Here is a 19,496-nt window from a genome sequence, read left to right on the forward strand (position 1 = left end):
CTCGGATGAGGCTGTAATTGCAGGAAACTCACGGAGCGAATACGATCTCGAAGTCACCCAACGCTCTGGGCGTGAAACATGATGCCTGTATGCTGCACATCTTATTGGAGCAACAGTCCGCGACCAAGACCACTTCTCCAACTTCCAAGGCCCAAGAAGCTTAAGGTTTGCAACGGAGCCAAGCAGCTCTCGTACAGGCTAGCCCGCCCACCGCTAACGAACCTCCGTCTTACAGGGCGTTCTCTTGCCTCGCTTTGAAAGCGATCACTGTATCGCCTTGTTCACATCATCACGAGCACGGTAGACATCCAGCCCCAAGTGAACGAACCCCTTAAATCCGCCGCAAGTCGCATCTTTAAACGGATATGGCGATGTATGCGAAGCCGGCAGCTTTGGACACACAGCGGCAGCCTTGCGCTGGGTGTTACATCAGCCAAATTAACGACCAAAGGAACTTACTCATTCCCCGGACCAACGCGTATGTTCCCTGTAAGACGAATGAGGGTTTCTTCGGGGCGATCGCGTCTTCTGCCGCAGCCATTCTACACCACATGCTTGGGATCCTCAGCTGGTCGACTCAAGCTTCTTATTTTCATCCTTCGGACAGACCAATGCTCCTCATCAGCCCTCGATTCGTCTTCCGTCCAAGCAACTGCTCCAGGATGACATGCGGCATTCCCCAGAAATCCGTTCGCATCCGCCTTTTCAGCCATGTGTTTGTGCAAGGTAGGCGCTCCTCCAGAGTTCCCCTCAGGAGGCAGTGTAATGATAAAGGGCAGTTTCGTCTCGACTCACGACGTGCCGTCTTCGCCCAGCCATTGTCCTGCTGACCAGGCACTCGTTACTCCCGTTCATTGCAGGAAAGCTCTTCGCTCTGAACAGACACCATGATGTTGACTCTATTCGCTCTCGTACCTTTACTCTGGTATGACCTATGCATTGCTCAAGCCACCAATAGCGACGACGACGACGATGGACCACCCGACTTCTCGAGCTATGCCTACCCAGGATCCCCACAAGAGCGATCGTTTCAGCCTAGCTACGACTTTTGCGTCGTTGGAGGTGGCACTGCAGGTCTTGTCCTTGGAAATCGTTTGACTGAGAGTGGAAACCATACTGTCGTTGTGTTCGAGGCGGGAGGACCGCCCACGGATGTCCGCACTTACGCAACCCCTGGTGGCAACCAATATGCTCTTAACGGTGGGAGGATTGCAACATGTTTGATCCATTCAGAACTGACTATGGCCACAGGTGGTTGGAGCACGATTGATTACAACTTCATGTCGGTGCCACAGACGCACATGAACAATCGAACGTTTGCGTACCATCGTATGAAATTGGGCTTTGGCAATTGCAAGGCCGCGCTGACCCGTCTTTAGGTGGCAGATGTCTCGGGGGCAGCAGCGCTACCAACGGCTTGTTCTACGGCCTGGGCAGCAAAGCCGTGTATGACCAATGGGAAGAGGATGGCAACCCTGGATGGGGATGGGAGGATATCCAAGCGTCCGCAAAGAAGGTGAGGCAGCACTTCACACCTCTTGATGCTGGTCTACTCACAAAATCATCTAGGGCACCGTCTTCGTCGGCAATCCCGAGCACACGAACGACAACACCTATATGACCTGGGATCCCGACGCTTATGGGACGGAAGGCCCTCTTCAGATTGGGTTCCAAGGCCACGTAGTGGCATCTAACCCTAGCTTCATGAATGCTACGAGTGCCATCGGGATCCAACCGACTCAGGAGCAGAATAACGGCAATCCTTTGGGAGTCAAGCAAGGCACCATGACACTGGACGCAAACTTCATGCGAAGCTCGTCCTTCGACGCCTACTACATGGCCTCGCGAGGCAGGAAGAATCTGAACGTCCTTCAGAGGGCCATCGTCACGCGAATCATCTTCGACGAAGACTCGTACGACACGCCTGAAGTCGAAGCAGTCGGTGTCACGTTCCTGGACGATCTCTCTGGAGTGTTTCACAACATCTCCTGCAAGAATGAAGTCATCTTGGCTGCTGGAGCTTTCCACAGCCCGTTCATTCTCAAGCAGTCGGGTATCGGTCCCCGAGCAGAGTTGGAAGAATATAACATCGAAGTTCTCGTCGACAATGAGAACGTGGGACATAACATGCAAGACCACACCGCATTCTCTGTCATCCATGCCGTCAAGCCCGAGTTTGCCGACGTTGCATCCACGACAGACATGGTCAACGACCTCAACATTCTTAACGAAGAGCAGAGGGCCTTCTTCCAGGGCGGTCCTGCGCAGTGGAACTCGAAGTGGAGCGCCCCAAGTGGTTGCACAAATGCTTTCCAGGAGATCTCGAATGAAGAGCTTGAGCGCATCGGCGCAGGTGCCGTTGTCGCAGCCAACTTCTCGAACCAAGCACACAACGAGATCTTGTACGAGTCCGTCTACTACCCACAGTCGTTCACCAAGTATGGGTCGCCTCTACCCAACACTTCGTACATCTCAGTGACGGTGTCAAATATGGCCGCTCTGTCGAAAGGCTCGGTCACCATTGGCAGTAACACCCCATTGAGCGATCCGATCATTGATCCGAATGTAAGCTGACACGAAATCCTTTGGGCGTGGCTGCACAGCTAACAAGCTTGGATTAGTACCTGGCCGAAGAAGCTGATCAAGCAATGGCTATCCAGGGCGTCAAGTACTTGCGCCAGATCATGGAGCACCCGGATCTGAAGCAGTGGTCGGCTGGGGAAGTGTCGCCTGGCGCCAACATCACCAGCGACGAGGACCTCCTCGATTATGCAAGGACGACCATGGTACCCAATTGGCATGCATCCAGCACTTGTCGCATGCTGCCCAGGGAGAACGGAGGTGTCGTCGATCCACACCTCCGCGTCTATGGCACGAAAGGCCTTCGCGTCTGCGATGTGTCGACGTTCGGGCGTCTGCCTGACATCAACCTCGTTGGGTCGGTGTTTGCGGTTGCAGAGCATGGGGCGCAAATCATCCGGCGGGACCATGGCGACTTGTGAGGGACGGGGTGGAGGTGGATGGCTGAGCGATATGAATGATTGGCGTCCCTGCAGCTGTGCGATCATCGCAGGGCCGATTGAGGACCCTTTTTCCCCATGCGAATGCGTTCATCACATGCTGCCATCGCTTATCGCGGGGCTCGACGGTGTTATTACATGTCCTCTAGCAAGCTGTGATTTTAATGTTGCATAATCTGTGGGCGATTGGGGGTTTTGCTCGCAGTCTAGACTATGGCATGTGCCGCGCGAAATAAGGGAGTGGTCGCAGCCAAGTGCCGCCCGCATGGACAGCTACTGCATGCCGCATGAATCTTCCTTGTACGTCGGGTCGGCAATGCGATGGGCCGAGTTGCGTGAAGAAGAGAGAGGGAGTGTGTGAAACCCCTCCCAACGCCCGAGCGTGTACCACATTATTCCCACCAGCGGCCTCGTGCACCGTCCCAGATGATCCTCAGATACATCCATACAGATCAGTCTCCCCGTGCGGTGCAGATGATAGAGAGCTCGTGCGTTGTCGGCAAGCAGCTGCGACAGCTAGCGGCGCCATTTGGCCTGGGGCGAATGGAAGACGGCGAGGTTGAACCCCACTCTGAATGTTGATGCTGCTGCTGCTGCATTCACTCCAACACACGAGCCAGCCCGACCCACCACTCGCCGACCAACTACCTCACCTTGCTTGCTCGCTCATGCCAAGCCCTTCCGACGACATCTTTTTCTTTGTCGCCTGCTTCACCCGTCGCCAAACACCTACCACCACCTTCAATCACGAACTCGACTTCGACACCATCTCTCGGCTTAGCAATTGCACGGGTCATGGGTGAATGAGCAGTCTCGGTAAGTCGCAAACATCTCCTTCACGCTTGTGCCGCCGGCATAGTCTGTTTGTCGCCATTCAAGGCCGCCACAGACCACATCATATCTACCGCGAGCGGACCTGTCTCCAATGGCCACACCAGCACATCTACACATCTACACACCTAACACCCCTCCATCAACACACCCACCTTCTCCACCTCCGCAGCTCTAAAGATAGACCCTCGCCAAGCATGTCCGCCGGGGAGCGACAGCGGCCAGCATACCGCAGAAACATGAGCAGCTACCTTCTCTTCGGTGCCGGGTGGAGGCGCCAGAGCAGCAACGTGACTGCTCAACCATCCTCACCACTCCTGCCGACCCACGCCGATCCACAAGGCTCCTCCTCCTCCTCGTCCCCTGCCAACTACCACGCCATCTCTTCACATCCACCACCAGCATCTGACCAACACACCCACAGGTTGCCGTCTGCTCACGCAGCGCTCGCAACGCCCGCGAAGCCCCCAATTGCCCGAGCAAACACCACCGCCACCGCGAAAAAAGACGAACACGCCGACGATAACCAACCAACACGATCTCGATCTCGACCGCGACTCCACAACCGGGCTTTGACCTCAACCGCAGCAGTAGCCGGCCGTCCAGAACTCTACCCCGAGTCCATCATGGAGAGCCGGCCATCCCTGTTCTCGCGCGCCAAGGATCTCATCTCCAACCAGCTCGAACTCGGCGAAGGCACCTCCTACGCCCACAAGAACGCGCCGCCCGCCCCCAGCTACTGGAACGACCAGAAACACAGCCGCTATCTGGTCAAACTCTGGGACATGGTCGAAGAACGAGCCTCGAACGCCAAGTATGCACAGAACACGACGTCGCGCCTGGTCAGCACGGAAAAGAACATGCTGCACCACTTCCCGGAACTCGGCGAGGGAAAGTCTGTCCTGACCCGCGAGTGGATCGAGTACGTCCTGGGGGTGTCGCTTCGCCATCCGTTCTGCACCGCGGATAAAATGGGGCGTTGGGAGATTCTGGCTTCTAGCAGCGGCACGAGAGGAACTTGGGGTCCGTGGTGAAGATTGGATCCGAAAAGCGAAAGAATTCAGATTGGTAGACTGGGACTTTTGCATTTTCTTCGGCGTGGGCGATTTCACTTTTGAAGCGTTTGGGCGGCGGCATCAGCATATCCAGCATGGGCGAATCATGGAGCATGGACTACGACGACGACACCTTTTTTCCTTTTTGCGATGAATGAAAGGACGATGAGAGAGATATGAGGCATGAAGCACACGATAAACAGATTCCATGATGAGGAGGCTAGCCGGGGGATTAATAGCCCACAAGTATGCACTTCTCTAGAAAAATTTCAAAGGGAAGCATCTGCGAGTTCCAAAATATCCGCCACCAAGTCCTTGACTTTATGACCTCCCTCACAATCCGTCCACTCGCCACCATCACGGATACATCGAACCTCATTATTCAGCCTCACCGTACAGCTCTTCGTGACATTCGCCTCCGCGCTGCGTTGAAAACTCGCCTTGAGCATATCATGCGCCAGAGAGCCCTCGTCACTGGCCGCGCACTTGTTGATCTCGTACATGTCGATACCGTGTTCGAGCGCGCAGTCCTCGACGAGCTCCCGCTCGGGGATCCGCGAGTACTCCCGGGTCAGACACATCGTGAAGCCCAGGTAGATTTTGGGGTCCGGGTAGATGTGCGCGGCGCAGAGCTCGATGATGTTGCCGAGACATTCGGTCGGGCCGTGTTTGCAGGCGAGGCCGTCGTCGTGGTCGGTTGTGCTAGAACACAAATCAGTATATGAAGGAGGTGGCGGTTGGTAGAGGGAGACTTGCGATCCAATATAAGAAAGTCTAAAATCCACCTTCCCCTCAACCCTCTGCATCGTCGGCAAAATCAAATCATGCAAACAGTCCTTCGCGTCGGGACATTTCGACATGATATGCGCTTCCAGGGGCACCTTCCCACCGTCTAACCAACCCTCGCCGTCGTTGTCGTCGTCGTTCACCCAGTCGTTGGTGATGACGGCGAGACAGAAGACCATGAAGACGATCAGGAAGGCCGTCACGCCCGCCATGATGCCGCGGTGCCATTTGCCGGAGGTGCTGCGCGACCAGGCGCGGATGTAGGCTCGTTGGGCGGCGTGTAGGCGGGTTTGGAGGTCGGCGAGGGTGGCTTCTTCTTCTTCTTCTGGTTGGGAGGAGGGGAGGAGGGGTTGTTTTTCCATGGTGGTTGGGGTTGTTGTCATTTTGGCGACTGTGGGATTTTGTTGTTTTTGTTTGGTGTTTTGTTTGTTTGATGAAGTTGATGTTGATGATGATGGCGAGTGGGTGGCAAAAGCTCTCGTCGATGGCGTGAAAGAAGGTGTGCGCCGGTGCCGGGAGCAGCCGAGAAAATGGGGCTGGATCTCGTGATTACCAGGAGCCTGCTGGACTTCGTCTCTTCTCTTGATGAATACAATTTCATCGCACATGGAGAACGCCGATGAAGAAGACGACTTGAAGCTCATCAAAGCCTCTGTTGGACTCTTGACCGACCTCGAACATGATCTTCCCCGCCTACTCTTCAAGCCTGGCCAACGACGAGCACACACGCGCGTCAAGAAACGCGATCTGGACCGCGTCGTCAACCTCGTACGCTGAATCCTGGCCTGAGATATTGCCCATGCTCATGGACGATTGTAGATTGAGCCCTTCCAAGGCGAGCCTCAGCTTCTCGATGCCAAGTTGAGATTCGTTCTCCCTCCGATTGTGGATGCCTATCTGGAGTTTCTGTCCCGGCCAAATGCGCGAGAGAAGACTGAGCACATCGATCTGGAAACGGCGGTATGCACCCTGATATATACGCTGTGCAAGGTCCGGGGCCAGAAAGTGATTGTTGGCTTTTTGAACAACGAGCCGAAGTATCTGGAGCCTTTCCTGGAGGCTCTGGAGCGTACAGTGTCCAGCGATGATTCTCCGAAGACGGCGTGGAAGGTGCCATATGTTTTACTGCTTTGGCTCTCTCATCTGCTGCTGACGCCGTTTGACTTGGAATCCATTTCGGACAAGCCTGCATCTGTGAACAGCGACAAGGATCGAATAGCTTTCTCTCTCCTCCTGCCGCGCTTGGCGACTCGTATCTTGAACATTGGCCTCGCGTATCTGGCAACTCCAACGAAGGCGCAAGATGCAGCAGCGGCCATGCTTGTCAGACTGTCCATTCGGCCTGATGTTCAAAAGCATAATCTCGCAGCTGCGCTTGTCCGGGAGCAACTCTCAACACTTTCCCAGAGTGCGTCTGAAATGCCAGACATGTACCAAATGCTTGGAGGTCTTCGACTGGTCGCCGGCGTGGCATCATCTGCCGAGCTGAGTCACCTTGTCCCCGATATCTATCGCACTTGTGAAAGGGCATTCGAAGCAGACGACACCTCCAGCCTCTCGTCGAACGCTGTGGCAAAGAAGATCATCGTCAAGATCTTCCGAAATGTACCCATCCTGGCTCTGCGGTCGGTGTCTTCGCAAGGTCCTTTACGAAGCTTCCTCGAAACGACAGATGTGCTGGAAAATGTTATTGATTATCTGCTGCGGTCTGTTGGCGACAAAGATACCCCAGTACGATATGCTGCGGCAAAGGCCCTCAGTCTGATCATCTTGGAACTTGACGCGGAGATGGGGCATGAAGTTGTGCAGGCTATCATTGACTCCTTCAAAGAGGACATGCCAAGATCTGCTCAAGCTATCGACTTCACGACTGCCAATCCTCTAAAATGGCATGGCTTGACGCTGGCATTGGCTCATGCTCTGTTCAAACGCTCTGCGTCGCCAAACCAACTGCCAGATATACTTGACGCTCTGATCTCCGCACTTCAATTCCAGCAACGGACTGCGACTGGCACTACTCTCGGCACCAACGTCCGAGATGCCGCAAACTTCGGGATCTGGTCATTATCACGCCGATACACCACCTCTGAGCTGTCGCAGGTGAAGGCCAGCAGTCTGCATTCCAGTAACCGAGCCGGCGCGGCGGAAAGTATCATACATGTCCTTGCTGTCCAACTGATCCTCTCGTCGTGTCTGGATCCAGCTGGCAACATACGTCGTGGATCTTCTGCAGCTTTGCAAGAGCTGGTCGGTCGACATCCAAACCAGGTCCATGAAGGCATCTCTCTAGTGCAGATTGTCGACTATCAAGCCGTTAGTCTACGCAATCGAGCGATGTTAGACGTTGCGAAAAAGGCGGCTGTCTTGCACTCCTTCTATTGGGAAGCCCTGCTTGAGGGTCTATTTGGGTGGCGAGGTCTAGGCTCTGCTGATGTGCCCTCGCGGCAAAGCGCTGCGACATCAATTGCAAGGCTAGACGAAGTCGCACCGACGGACATGAGTTCACAAGTGCTGGAGAGCGTGCTGCAGCAAATCGAAGCATGCCCGGCGAAAGAGGTCGAGAGCTTACATGGACTTGCACTGGCACTTGCACTCATTGCGAAAACCTCAAGTACAACGAGTGCAGTCTTGACCGGCTCACAACAGGTGGATCTATCTCAGCTACTCACCACACTGACCCGGCTCGAGTCTGCTTTAAGTGATTTCTCCCCGAGAATGCTTCGTTCTGAGTTCCCAGCGTCTCTGGCTCAGCTGACCACTGCACTTTGCGATTCATGTTTTGAAGCTTTCGATCGCGACTTGCCTGCCTTGCAAACGCAGGCCGTACCGTGGCAGACGCTCGATGCCATCGCCGACAAGCTACTTTATCGGCGAGAAGAGTGGATCCTGCAAGTCGTTCCTGACCTTGTCAAGTCCATATTGCGACTGAGAAGGGCTGCAAGCCAGCCACTTGGCTGTCTTGGAGCTTCAGCTTTGGCTGAAAAAGTCTCTGTGGAAGGTGCAAAGAGCACTTTGCACAGCGTCGGCAGGGCGGTCGCCTTAGGGGCTCTTGCATCCGTCTACGATACTGCTGGACTCGTTGGCGCTAAGGCAGCAGGGTCAATCGAGACTCTATGTGGACTGATGACAGTCATGAATGTGGACTGGCGGATCATAGGAGCACGAGCTCTCCAATTGACCGTCAGCAGCGTTGGCGATGCACAAACGGCTGACGAAACGATCGTTGCTTCCATCTGTGCCGCCATCCACACTGGCCTGAATGACTACACTGTCGACGAGCGAGGAGACATCGGCTCCCTGGTCAGACTCCAATCACTCTCATGCGCCTCTGCCCTCCTAGCATCGCCTACATTCAAGCGTCAGGAGGCTGCTCTCCAGGTCATCCAGGGTGACGTCTACCGCTTGTCGCTAGAGAAGCTCGACCGAGTACGTCTGCAGGCCGCTCAATGCCGGCAGCGCTTCCTCGATCTCAAGAGCGACCTTCCCATGGTCGACGTGGCGAGCGTCTCTTCACTGGAACACTTCGAGGCCGCCCTGTCACCATTATCTTCACCTTCAACACCCGAGTGGACCCATCGAGCCTTGCTAGAAGGCTGCATCCTCTGCGCAGGGGTGGGCGCCGAGTCCCTCCTCATCGCCTCCCGCGAAGCCCTCCTAAACTGCCTTCACACAATGGACCTTCCTCTATTGGAACACCTCCTAACCCTCTACACAATCGTCATGAAAACCCTCCTGCTCGAAACACCAAACACCCAACCAAGCCTCGAACTCCTCGCCTTCCTCCTCGACATGCAGATCCCCCAACGCCTCGCCACCTCACCAACATTTAAATGGCGCAACCTCCTCTCCGTGGTCCAGAAATCCCACCACAAGTCCAACGACATCGGCAAGATCCTCGCGGCTGTGCATGTCTATATTGGACTTGCGGAGATTGAGAGTATCCGGGAGGAGGTTCTGAAGAAGGTTGTGAGTATGTTGAAGACGAATCCTTATCCCAGGGTGAGGATCGCGCTGGCGGAAGCGCTGTGGATGGTGACGGGGGAGGAGGCTTTGAAGAGGGTTGATTGGGCGCTGCCGGTGGCGGGGAGTAGGGTGGTTTTGGAGGAGGTGCAAGGGAGGTGGATTGGGACTGGGACGTGAGGAGGCATTGCGGATACCCTTGCACTCACAGTGGATGTATATGGATATTTTCTCTCCTCAATCTTCAGAGTGACGAGGCTAGCGGCTGCAGCGTGAGTCGATTACAGCGTTGAATGGCAACGGGGATGCGGTTTCGGTTAGAATGAAAGTTAGAAGCCATGATGGCTGAACGAGAGGCCTCCGACGCTAGACAACGACCCAATCTGCAAGACAAAGAAGTACACCGAGGAAACGAGAACATGATCAATGGGTGAAGAGTTGCGTTGAAGGTATTCTAGAGGTACAATTCCTGCACGTTCGACATGACACTTTCTCTCCAACACTCCTTTCCTGACCAACTATTCATTTCATCCATGATGTGCATGCAGTACAACCTCCTGTCGGGAATGTCTCGCCGGCCCTCTATATGAGAGCTCCAGCTAAACATCCCCAATCAGCCCATCAACCATGAAAAGTAAATGAGCTCCAGCGTAAAGCCGGCCCTTGTACTCCCAAAGTCGTAGATGAGGTATGTATTCCTCCTCGCATCATCATCGTGCCATCACCAATCGGTCCAAAGTGTCGTGTGTGTATCCATCATCATCTCCTTCTTTCAGCCAATGTCTTCTCCTTCAATCTTCTTCTTCATCCTTCCATTGTACACTCCAAAACCCCTCGCCCTGCCACACAACCTCCAAGCCCTCAATGTCTGCCAACCTGCACCACTCCAAGTCGCCCTCTTCGCCTCTGAGAGGTACCTCCACAGCTTCGGGACAGAGATTCTTCTTAACCAACCTATTCAAATTCCAAACCAACGCATCCGTCCATCTTTTATGCGCAGACCATGGCAGCACGAGGTCGATCGGGCGGAAGGTTTTGATCAGGGAAATAGTTTCTGCGGTATTTTTGCAGAGGAAGAAGTGCGCGGCGGGTGGGGAAGGTGCGGAGAAGGTGTTGCTGCCGTAGTAGATTGGTGCTGCTTCGGCGCGGATCCAGGCGCTTGTGGCGAGGAGGGGTGGTTCATGGAATGGGGTGTTTTCGTAGGCGTATGGGAGTTGGATGGGTGTCTCTTCGACGAGGGTGTAGTGGTATATCTCGTTCCTGAGTTCGGCCGGGAGTGAGCCGAAGCTCACGGGGGATCTGGTGGTGGTGTTTGCCATTGTGGTGTGGGTGGAAGCGCCAAAGTGGGATGTGCTGGTGGTGGTCGAGGCATGGTGTCGGTGGTGTCGGCGGTGGTCTTATTATTGTTGCTGGGTTCCCTTGTCGTGTGACTCTTGTCTGGAATGCGAGCCGTAAAACAGGTGATGTCTGTCACATGGTCGCCCCGGTCACTCTTCGGGCGAACGCAAATGACGCAGTCTTGCATGAGCCACGGTCTCGGCGCTTTTGGCGCGGCTTTAAGTTCTGCATGTGGTGTTCTCTTCCATTGTTCGTGTGCAAGCTCGGTGTTAAGCAAATGATGTGGTTGTTTGCATTTGATGAGGTTGTTTGGTGGCTTTGTGGTAATGGTCGATGTTGGAGATCAAGACTGGTTGTCGTCGGGTCTCTTCACCGTGACTTGGATTCTCTCCCATCCGCCTCGACCGTTGCGACGACGACCAGCCATCATCTCGTAGAGTGGCAGCTCCTTGACAGACACCCATTGCGACTCGGTCTTGTCGTGGTTGGGGTCATAGACCGGCAGCTGCATCTGCACAACAGTATCTTGCACTCCCTTGCGATTGAATGTACGCTTGAAGCCATACAAAGCGCGGCGCGCACTCCGAAGGGTGTGCTCGTCGGCGCGAGTGGCGGTCGGGACGGAGACACGAAGGCTAGCTAGGCTGCGCTTCTGCTCTCGAGTGCGACTGTGAAGGAACATGAAGGCATGCTTGAGCTTGTTCGTCTGGAAGGAGGTGACATAGTGGAATAGGAGGTTGCTCTCGGAGCGGATGAGTTTGCAAGTTCGCTGAAGCGGGTGCTCGTTGCCCCATGCCTGACGTGGGTTGATGTTGAGACGTTCGTCCATAGCCTGGGTGTAGATCTTGTTGCGTAGTTCGGCAGCAAGATCGAGGAAGCAAGTGCGGTGCGTGCCGTTGTCTTTGAGGATGTATGGCGACTTGGTAGGGACTTGTGGCTTCTTGTCGCCGGCGTCGGTGGTCGCGGTCTTGAGCTTCTTCGAGGCTGGTTCCTCGTCGACATCGTCGGCTTTGCGCTTGCGAGAGATTGTGGAGGTGGCGTTGGGAGAAGCGGCGGCGGTGTCGGAAGAAGAGGGGGCGGCGGCGGTTGTGGTGTGCTCAGCCTTGAGCTTCTTGTTGGCCGGTGCTTCTTGATTGCTACCAGACTCGGATGCCGACTTGCGCTTGCGAGAGGCCGTAGATGATGCTGGCTGTGCAGCAGTAGATGAGGGTGGCGGCTTGGAGTTGAGGACAGGCTTCTGCGCTCTGTCATGCTGGAATTGCATGTTCTTCACGCTCTTGGGCACCTTGTGCACCTTCACCACGACGTCCTTGAGCAAGCCGCGATTCTTGCGGTTCTTGCGCGCCTGCGCATGGAGGGTGCGCTTCTTCGGCGGCTTGGTGATCATGCCCTCCAGCTGGCAGTGGGTGGTGCGGATGGTGGACGGCATTGTGGTGTTGTTGGGCGTGGCGTTGTGGTGTGAAAAAGAGCGGTGCGGTGATGTAGAAGCGCGAGTGGTAATGTTGTTTGCTTGAAGAAAGGAAGAGCTGTCAAACGGCAGAAAGTCCAGGGGTCCGCGCGCGAAGCTTAAATCGGCAAGCGCCCAAGCGAGGTCACGTGCGACGAGTGAATGAAATTCGTGAACGCCGCGAAGCGAATTAGCACACCCCCATCGGCCCGCTCAAAATGGAGGCACCATCCCCGATCCCCAAAGGCGACCAGGCTCTTGGCTGCACTTCCGATTGCATGGACAGCTGGCAGGGAACGGGGATGAACGTTCGATTTCGAACGGAGTACTGAGTAAAGTTCTTTGTCGCGCGGCGCCCAGAAGCATGGAGAATCTCCTCACCCAACGGAGCAACAAAGGGCCAGAAAGCAAAGATCACACAGACCGGCTGCAGCAGTTTCTTCAAGTCTCGAGCGCAAATTCATCGCCGTGAAAAAAGGATGTAGGAGAGGCCCCGTATGTCCACTGGAGAGGATGGCCTTACGCTGCTGGCAATTGGAACTCACCTGGCTCACTGTCAGTACTACCACTAATACATCTCCACGTACGTAGAGGATAGGCATGCAAATCGAGGCCGCAAAGCTGTCGCGAGAGCAAACATAACCGTTTATGTTCCAGATCTTTGATTCCTACTATGTGGACTTCGACCAACGGACAAGCGGGTCAGGAGGCCTCACTCCGGTATCACAGATCCCTACAGAGACCACGTTCGAGTCTTGTACTTATCGCTTAGGCCGGATCAATAGCTTCTTGACGGAAGCTTCGAGCGACTCCATGCTTTTCTAGCTCGTTGAATATGAGCTGTGGACAGCCTTCAAATCCAGGAAATTCTGAGCCAGTCACAGTTTCTGCCATAGTGCTTGATCTTCTTGCGCTTCAGAGCTGCCAGTTCGCCTCCAGGCCATGGATCTGAAGCCGGCTATATTTTTTCGCCGGATGTGGTCAATTGTGATAGCAACTCAATGCTGTAATTTTCGAACATGGAGCTCGCTCAACGATAGGAGAAGAAAGTGGAGAGTAGAAAGACGACAACAAAGCACCAAGTACACAAGGAAACAGCAAAGGAAGTGCGAACTTACCCCTGACTTCCACGTGGCTAAAAGTCCACGGCGTCCACGGAGTCCGAGCCAATCGAAAAGGTTCTTGGCAATATAAGACTCCACTTTCCTCGCAATTGCAGTTGCTCCATATGCATCCATCAACAGCATCGAGTGTTGGAGAAGCAGACGGCTCACCGCAGGTTCGTGACTGCACAGTTGAAAGCAATGGCTGCTGCTGCCACTACTCTCAGTAGAACCACGGCGCTCTTCTTCTCCTTCTCGACTGTCAGAAGCATGCTGTATTCACTACGTTGTCGGCGCTGCGACATTGCATCAACCCAGGTCTGAACGTACGAAAACGAACAGGACTGCTTCGCGAGAGCCCACTCTTACTGGCCCTACCGAGTCTCGATCGATTACAGGCCTGTTTGTTGAGGAGGATGATGACATGGTAGGGCATGGCTCAAGCGTCAGTGACCATCACCCGTTCAGCCTTGCTGCTGCTGCTGCTGCTGCTGCTGGGGTTTGAGACAGCCTTGGATGATTCATGATTCTTTGTCAACCTCGTGCCTACAATTCTCTGTGGCTGACCTATACAGTAGACCTATGTGATCCCCCGGGCTCCGGGCGTAGGCGAAGTAGCCTCAGCAGCTGTCAGGCACGCCGTGCTACGGTAGCGTGCTAACGATTGGACGTGGCAGACTAACGTACGAGCATGCCCCAATTCCAAAGTTCCAAAGGCTTGTGTCACAGTCTTGGCCGTGATGTTCGCCGAGACATTACTGATTGAAATCGGCGCGCGCGCGCGTCCGCGGGCCCCGATTTTTCTTGGCCTATAGCCTCAGGCTGTTTCGTTATACTTTTTGACTTCTGTTACCAACAGTCAAAATGGCCTCTATTTCTGCCTTCGAGGCCTCGGGTCAAGAATCATCACCGCCTACTCCACCCAACATGGTCGTCTCCATAGCCCAGGTCTCGACGGGACTCGCTAGTCTGCCAGGCAGGCCCGCTGGCCAACAGAACGATGCTCACGACGAACACGAGTCCGAAGAGAAGATCAAGGTTGGAGACGATGAGAACGATGAAGATGTAGCTGGCCTGGTCCGGAAGTTCACGGCGGAATCTGCTCGACTTGGAACGGGAGACCCGTTCGAAGCAGCTCCCGGGAGTGAATTGGATCCAAGTTCGCCATCTTTCAATGTCAGGAAGTGGACTAAGGCCTTCTACAACGTCACCTCAGAATCATCGCCCCGAAGGACTGCTGGTCTATCGTTCCAGAACCTCAATGTGTTTGGCTACGGCAGCGAGACCGATTATCAAGCAACCGTCGTCAACACAATCCTAAAATTGGGTAGTAACATACCCCGGCTCTTTGGCGCCCGACAGAGGAGAATTGATATCCTGCATAATATCGAGGGCGTATTACGATGTAAGTGTGTTTGCTACTCCAATAAAACCGAGTCCTGACCATACATGTTGCAACAGCTGGCGAGATGCTTTGCGTACTTGGGCCTCCAGGCTCAGGCTGCTCGACCCTTCTCAAGACATTGGCAGGCGAGACCTACGGATTCAATGTCACCGAGGAATCTCAGGTGAACTACCAAGGTATCGATTCGAAGACTATGCACACTGCCTTTCGTGGAGAAGCAATCTACACTGCAGAAGTGGACCACCACTTCCCTCTGCTAACCGTCGCGGACACCCTCTTCTTCGCAGCGATGGCCAGAACACCCTACTCAATTGGTATGGATCGCACAAGATACGCCTCACATTTGCGAGACGTCATCATGGCAATGTTCGGCATCAGCCATACTAAAGACACCAAAGTTGGCAACGACTTCGTACGGGGAGTCTCCGGAGGAGAACGGAAGCGAGTCACCATTTCAGAGGCTACTCTTAGTAACGCACCTCTCCAAATGTGGGACAACAGCACAAGAGGATTGGACAGTGCCAATGCCGTTGAGTAAGTGTGGCTCAGATCGTTTTGTCGTATACTCCCTAACGATTGCCTAAGATTTTGCAAGACTTTGCGGATGCAAGGCGATGTATTTGGCTGCACGTCCGCAGTAGCCATCTACCAGGCGCCCCAAGCTGCTTACGACGTCTTTGATAAAGTCACTGTGCTTTACGAAGGCCGACAAATCTACTTTGGACCTGCAGAAGAGGCAAAGGCGTTCTTCGAGCATATGGGCTTCACCTGTCCAGAAGGCCAGACGACACCGGATTTCCTGACCTCCCTTACGAACCCAGTCGAGAGAGTCGTAACTCCTGGATTCGAGGCTTCGGTGCCTCGCACGCCTGATGAATTTGCAAACAGGTGGCTGCAGAGTCAGGAGCGTCGCCGGCTTCAGGACGAGGTAGCAGCTTTCAACCTTGAGTACCCATTCGGCGGCGAGCATTACGAGAGGTTCCACCTGCTGAGGAAGCAGGAAAAGTCCAAGCATCAAAGGACGGCGTCTCCATACACCCTCTCCTACTATCGACAAATCTTGCTCTGCATGTGGAGACAGTGGAAAGACTTCAAAGCCAACCCGGTCGTGACTGCGTTCATCCTGGTGATCAATTTCATCGAGGCGCTGATCGTCGCAAGTATCTTCTACAACCTCAACCAGACGACTTCGAGCTTCTTCAGCCGCGGCGCTGTGCTCTTCATGCTGGTTCTTTTGAACGCATTTGGCAGCATTCTCGAGATCATCACACTCTATTCGAAGCGGCCGATTGTGGAGAAGCATAAGAGATATGCGCTGATACACCCTAGCGCAGAGGCTCTCTCGTCTATCATCACCAACTTGCCCTTCAAGATCGTCAACGCCATTCTCGTTAATACCACACTCTACTTCATGACGAACCTTCGACGAGCGCCAGGACCGTACTTCTTCTTTCTGCTTGTCTCGTTTGTGTTGCTCATGGCGTAAGCAGACGTGTCTTACCGTTTTCTTATACACGAGCTAATGTTCATTCTAGGATGTCGATGTTCTTCAGAGTCGTCGCCTCATTGACGAAGTCAATCGACCAGGCAATGGCTCCAGCATCTGTCCTTCTACTCGGTCTGACCATGTACGCTGGGTTTGCAATTCCGGTCCAGTACATGCGTGGCTGGGCCTCCTGGATGCGATGGATCAATCCCGTCTTTTACGGCTTCGAGAGTGTCATTCTCAACGAATTCCACGGACGTGAGTTTGCTTGTGCCAGTTTCGTTCCGGAAGGACCTGGCTACGAAAATATTCTCGGGACAGAGCGAATCTGTAGCACGAAAGGGTCGGAGCCTGGAGCTGCCTTCGTGAGTGGGACACGCTTTGCTCAGGTTTCGTATGGATACGTCAACAGCCATCGCTGGCGCAATTTCGGCATTCTACTTGGATTCGCTTTTGGCCTGGCAATCATACACCTTGTTGTGACAGAGCTTGTGGCAGCAAAACGCTCCAAAGGCGAGGTCCTTGTCTTCAAACGAGGCCGACTCGCACAGGCGCACGCTCGACAGGTACAGCCAGACGAGGAGAAAGCCACCCTACCTGCTGCGCGCAGCGAGAAGCTGGACAGCGACGTTACGTCTGAGGTATCTGGCATCCAGAAACAGACATCGATCTTTCACTGGCAGAACGTGTCCTATGAGGTCAAAGTCAAAGGCCAACCACGAACGATCCTCGATCATGTGGACGGGTGGGTCAAGCCTGGCACTCTGACAGCTCTTATGGGCGTTTCCGGCGCCGGCAAGACCACCCTTCTAGACGTGCTTGCCTCACGAACGACTACTGGTGTGATCACTGGGGACATGCTGGTCGACGGACGTCAACGTAAGCAGATCTGAGAGGATTTGAATATCCCTTGAGCTAATTTTGCGTGTACAGGCGATACTTCCTTCCAACGCAAAACAGGATATGCTCAGCAATCGGATTTGCACCTTGTAAGTAAATCTCTCTTTTCGAGTGACGACTCGTCTGACACAGTCATAGCACACTTCCACTGTGAGAGAAGCACTTCAATTCAGCGCCCTGCTTAGACAACCGGAGCAGTACACTCGCAAGGAGAAGTTGGACTATGTCAACACCGTTATCGATCTCCTCAACATGGAGACATATGCAGATGCTGTCGTCGGCGTTCCCGGCGAAGGGCTCAATGTTGAGCAGCGGAAGAGACTCACGATTGGCGTGGAGCTGGTCGCTCGTCCATCGCTACTCCTGTTCTGTAAGTCGTTTTGATTGTTGTCACTCTGCGTATGATGCTAATCATTCGTGCAGTGGATGAACCCACATCCGGCCTCGACAGTCAAACTTCCTGGTCTATTTGCAACCTCATGGAGAAGCTATCTAAGAACGGGCAAGCAATCCTCTGCACAATCCATCAACCCTCAGCCATCTTGTTCCAACGATTTGATCGTCTACTTCTTCTGGCCAAAGGTGGCCGAACAGTCTATTTCGGCGAGATCGGTCGCAACTCGCGAACATTGGTCGATTACTTCGTCCGCAATGGAGCACCAGATTGTCCACCACATATCAATCCTGCGGAGTACATGCTAGAAACGATTGGCGCGGCTCCTGGTGCTCACACCGAGATTGACTGGCCTGCGACGTGGAAACAGAGCCCCGAATATGCTCAAGTACAAGGGGAATTATCAACATTAAGAGCCCTGCAACACACCAAGCCTGCCGCCGATGATGGATCCAATTACACCGAGTTTGCTGCTACTTTCCGCGAGCAGATGCTGCAGGCCACCAAGCGGACATTCCAGCAGTACTACCGAACGCCCTCGTACATTTACTCGAAGGCACTGCTCTGTATCGTGTCGGTAAGTAAAGCCCACGTCGTAACATCAAAAAGCTCGCTAACATCCTAATGCAGTCGATGTTCATCGGCTTCTCCTTCTTCAAATCCGAAAACACTCAACAGGGCTTGCAGAACCAGATGTTTGGTGTCTTCATCTTTCTGTTCGTCCTCATTCAACTTATCTTCCAGATCATCCCGGTCTTCGTAGTTCAGCGCACACTATACGAAGTTCGGGAACGACAATCTAGAACGTACCACTGGGCTGCCTTCGTGGTTTCCAATATCGCTGCTGAGCTCGCCTGGAACACGGGAATGGCTACTTTCAGCTTTCTGGTGTGGTACTATCCAATGGGTCTCTACAGAAATGCTGAATTCACCGGCGCTGTGCATTCTCGCGGTATCCTAACCGTCTTGATCCTTTGGACGGCCTTCTTGTTCTCAAGCACCTTTGCACAGATGCTCATCGCCGCGTTGGGATCTGCCGAAGAAGCTTCGGGACTGGCTACGCTCATGAGCATTATGCTATACGCCTTCTGTGGAATTCTCGTTGGTCCACAGGCGCTACCGGGTTTCTGGGTAAGTTGCATCCCTGATTCGCCCTCCGACACCTGCTGACATCGGTTCCAGATCTTCATGTACCGCGTGAATCCATTCACATATTTGGTAGACGGCTTCCTCGCAACGACGCTGGGCAACGCACCTGTCAATTGCGCTGCCGACGAGTTCCTGCGCTTCGACGCCCCTGCGAATCAGACATGTGGCGACTACATGCAACCCTACATCGAGGGGAACGGTGGCCGTCTGATCAATCCTGGAGCTTCAGGTACCGATCAGTGCCAGTACTGCGCGTTGGCCAACACGAATGAGTTCTTATCGAATATCAATGCGGATTTTGGCCGACGATGGAGGAACTTTGGCTTGATGTGGGCATATATTGTCTTCAACCTCGCCATGACATTGTTCCTGTACTGGGCTTTCAGGGTGCCGAAGAAGAGCAAGGCTAAGAAGCAATGATTGTACTATGAGAGGCGCATGGTTTGTATACTGACGATGGTTCGAAGAATAGAGACATTGTAGACATAGACACTACAAGTACTACAAGTAATGTATAGTGAGGGTGTATTGTATCGCTTTGGTCAACAACTGAACTCAGATTAGCAATAGCATCATCAGATTACTGATTCGTGTCAATGCCTGACATCATGAGAGCCTATCC

At 53.9% G+C, this 19,496-nt stretch overlaps 7 protein-coding genes across 7 annotated transcripts; 4 read left to right on the plus strand and 3 right to left on the minus strand.

Moving 5' to 3' along the window:
- Window positions 1-887: 887 nt before the first annotated feature.
- On the plus strand, window positions 888-3,002 carry M409DRAFT_66937 (GMC oxidoreductase; the record flags this gene model as incomplete). The annotated part of the gene is made up of 6 exons (XM_033817174.1): window positions 888-925; window positions 959-1,200; window positions 1,252-1,329; window positions 1,380-1,516; window positions 1,570-2,565; window positions 2,622-3,002. The coding sequence occupies 6 exons, from the start codon at window positions 888-890 to the stop codon at window positions 3,000-3,002; spliced, it is 1,872 nt and encodes a 623-aa protein (XP_033666936.1).
- Window positions 3,003-4,048: 1,046 nt separating this feature from the next.
- Window positions 4,049-4,885, plus strand: M409DRAFT_55394 (uncharacterized protein; the record flags this gene model as incomplete). Its single annotated transcript, XM_033812993.1, has 1 exon — window positions 4,049-4,885. The coding sequence occupies one exon, from the start codon at window positions 4,049-4,051 to the stop codon at window positions 4,883-4,885; it is 837 nt and encodes a 278-aa protein (XP_033666937.1).
- A 290-nt stretch (window positions 4,886-5,175) lies between these two features.
- M409DRAFT_66938 (uncharacterized protein) lies at window positions 5,176-6,054 on the minus strand (the record flags this gene model as incomplete). Its single annotated transcript, XM_033817175.1, has 2 exons — window positions 5,176-5,608; window positions 5,663-6,054. 2 exons carry the CDS (start codon window positions 6,052-6,054, stop codon window positions 5,176-5,178), a joined length of 825 nt encoding a protein of 274 aa, XP_033666938.1.
- A 223-nt stretch (window positions 6,055-6,277) lies between these two features.
- M409DRAFT_55396 (uncharacterized protein) lies at window positions 6,278-9,832 on the plus strand (the record flags this gene model as incomplete). Its single annotated transcript, XM_033812994.1, has 3 exons — window positions 6,278-6,460; window positions 6,512-6,652; window positions 6,683-9,832. The coding sequence occupies 3 exons, from the start codon at window positions 6,278-6,280 to the stop codon at window positions 9,830-9,832; spliced, it is 3,474 nt and encodes a 1,157-aa protein (XP_033666939.1).
- Window positions 9,833-10,443: 611 nt separating this feature from the next.
- M409DRAFT_23779 (uncharacterized protein) lies at window positions 10,444-10,971 on the minus strand (the record flags this gene model as incomplete). The annotated part of the gene is made up of 1 exon (XM_033806940.1): window positions 10,444-10,971. One exon carries the CDS (start codon window positions 10,969-10,971, stop codon window positions 10,444-10,446), a length of 528 nt encoding a protein of 175 aa, XP_033666940.1.
- A 362-nt stretch (window positions 10,972-11,333) lies between these two features.
- Window positions 11,334-12,419, minus strand: M409DRAFT_23780 (uncharacterized protein; the record flags this gene model as incomplete). The annotated part of the gene is made up of 1 exon (XM_033806941.1): window positions 11,334-12,419. The coding sequence occupies one exon, from the start codon at window positions 12,417-12,419 to the stop codon at window positions 11,334-11,336; it is 1,086 nt and encodes a 361-aa protein (XP_033666941.1).
- Window positions 12,420-14,467: 2,048 nt separating this feature from the next.
- On the plus strand, window positions 14,468-19,294 carry M409DRAFT_36798 (uncharacterized protein; the record flags this gene model as incomplete). Its single annotated transcript, XM_033810619.1, has 9 exons — window positions 14,468-14,945; window positions 15,002-15,479; window positions 15,531-16,427; window positions 16,481-17,310; window positions 17,365-17,420; window positions 17,470-17,701; window positions 17,755-18,302; window positions 18,356-18,856; window positions 18,908-19,294. 9 exons carry the CDS (start codon window positions 14,468-14,470, stop codon window positions 19,292-19,294), a joined length of 4,407 nt encoding a protein of 1,468 aa, XP_033666942.1.
- Between the last annotated feature and the right edge of the window lie 202 nt (window positions 19,295-19,496).

This window comes from Zasmidium cellare (genome assembly GCF_010093935.1).
Source record: "Zasmidium cellare ATCC 36951 unplaced genomic scaffold M409scaffold_20, whole genome shotgun sequence".
In the NCBI taxonomy this organism is placed as follows: Eukaryota; Fungi; Ascomycota; class Dothideomycetes; order Mycosphaerellales; family Mycosphaerellaceae; genus Zasmidium; species Zasmidium cellare.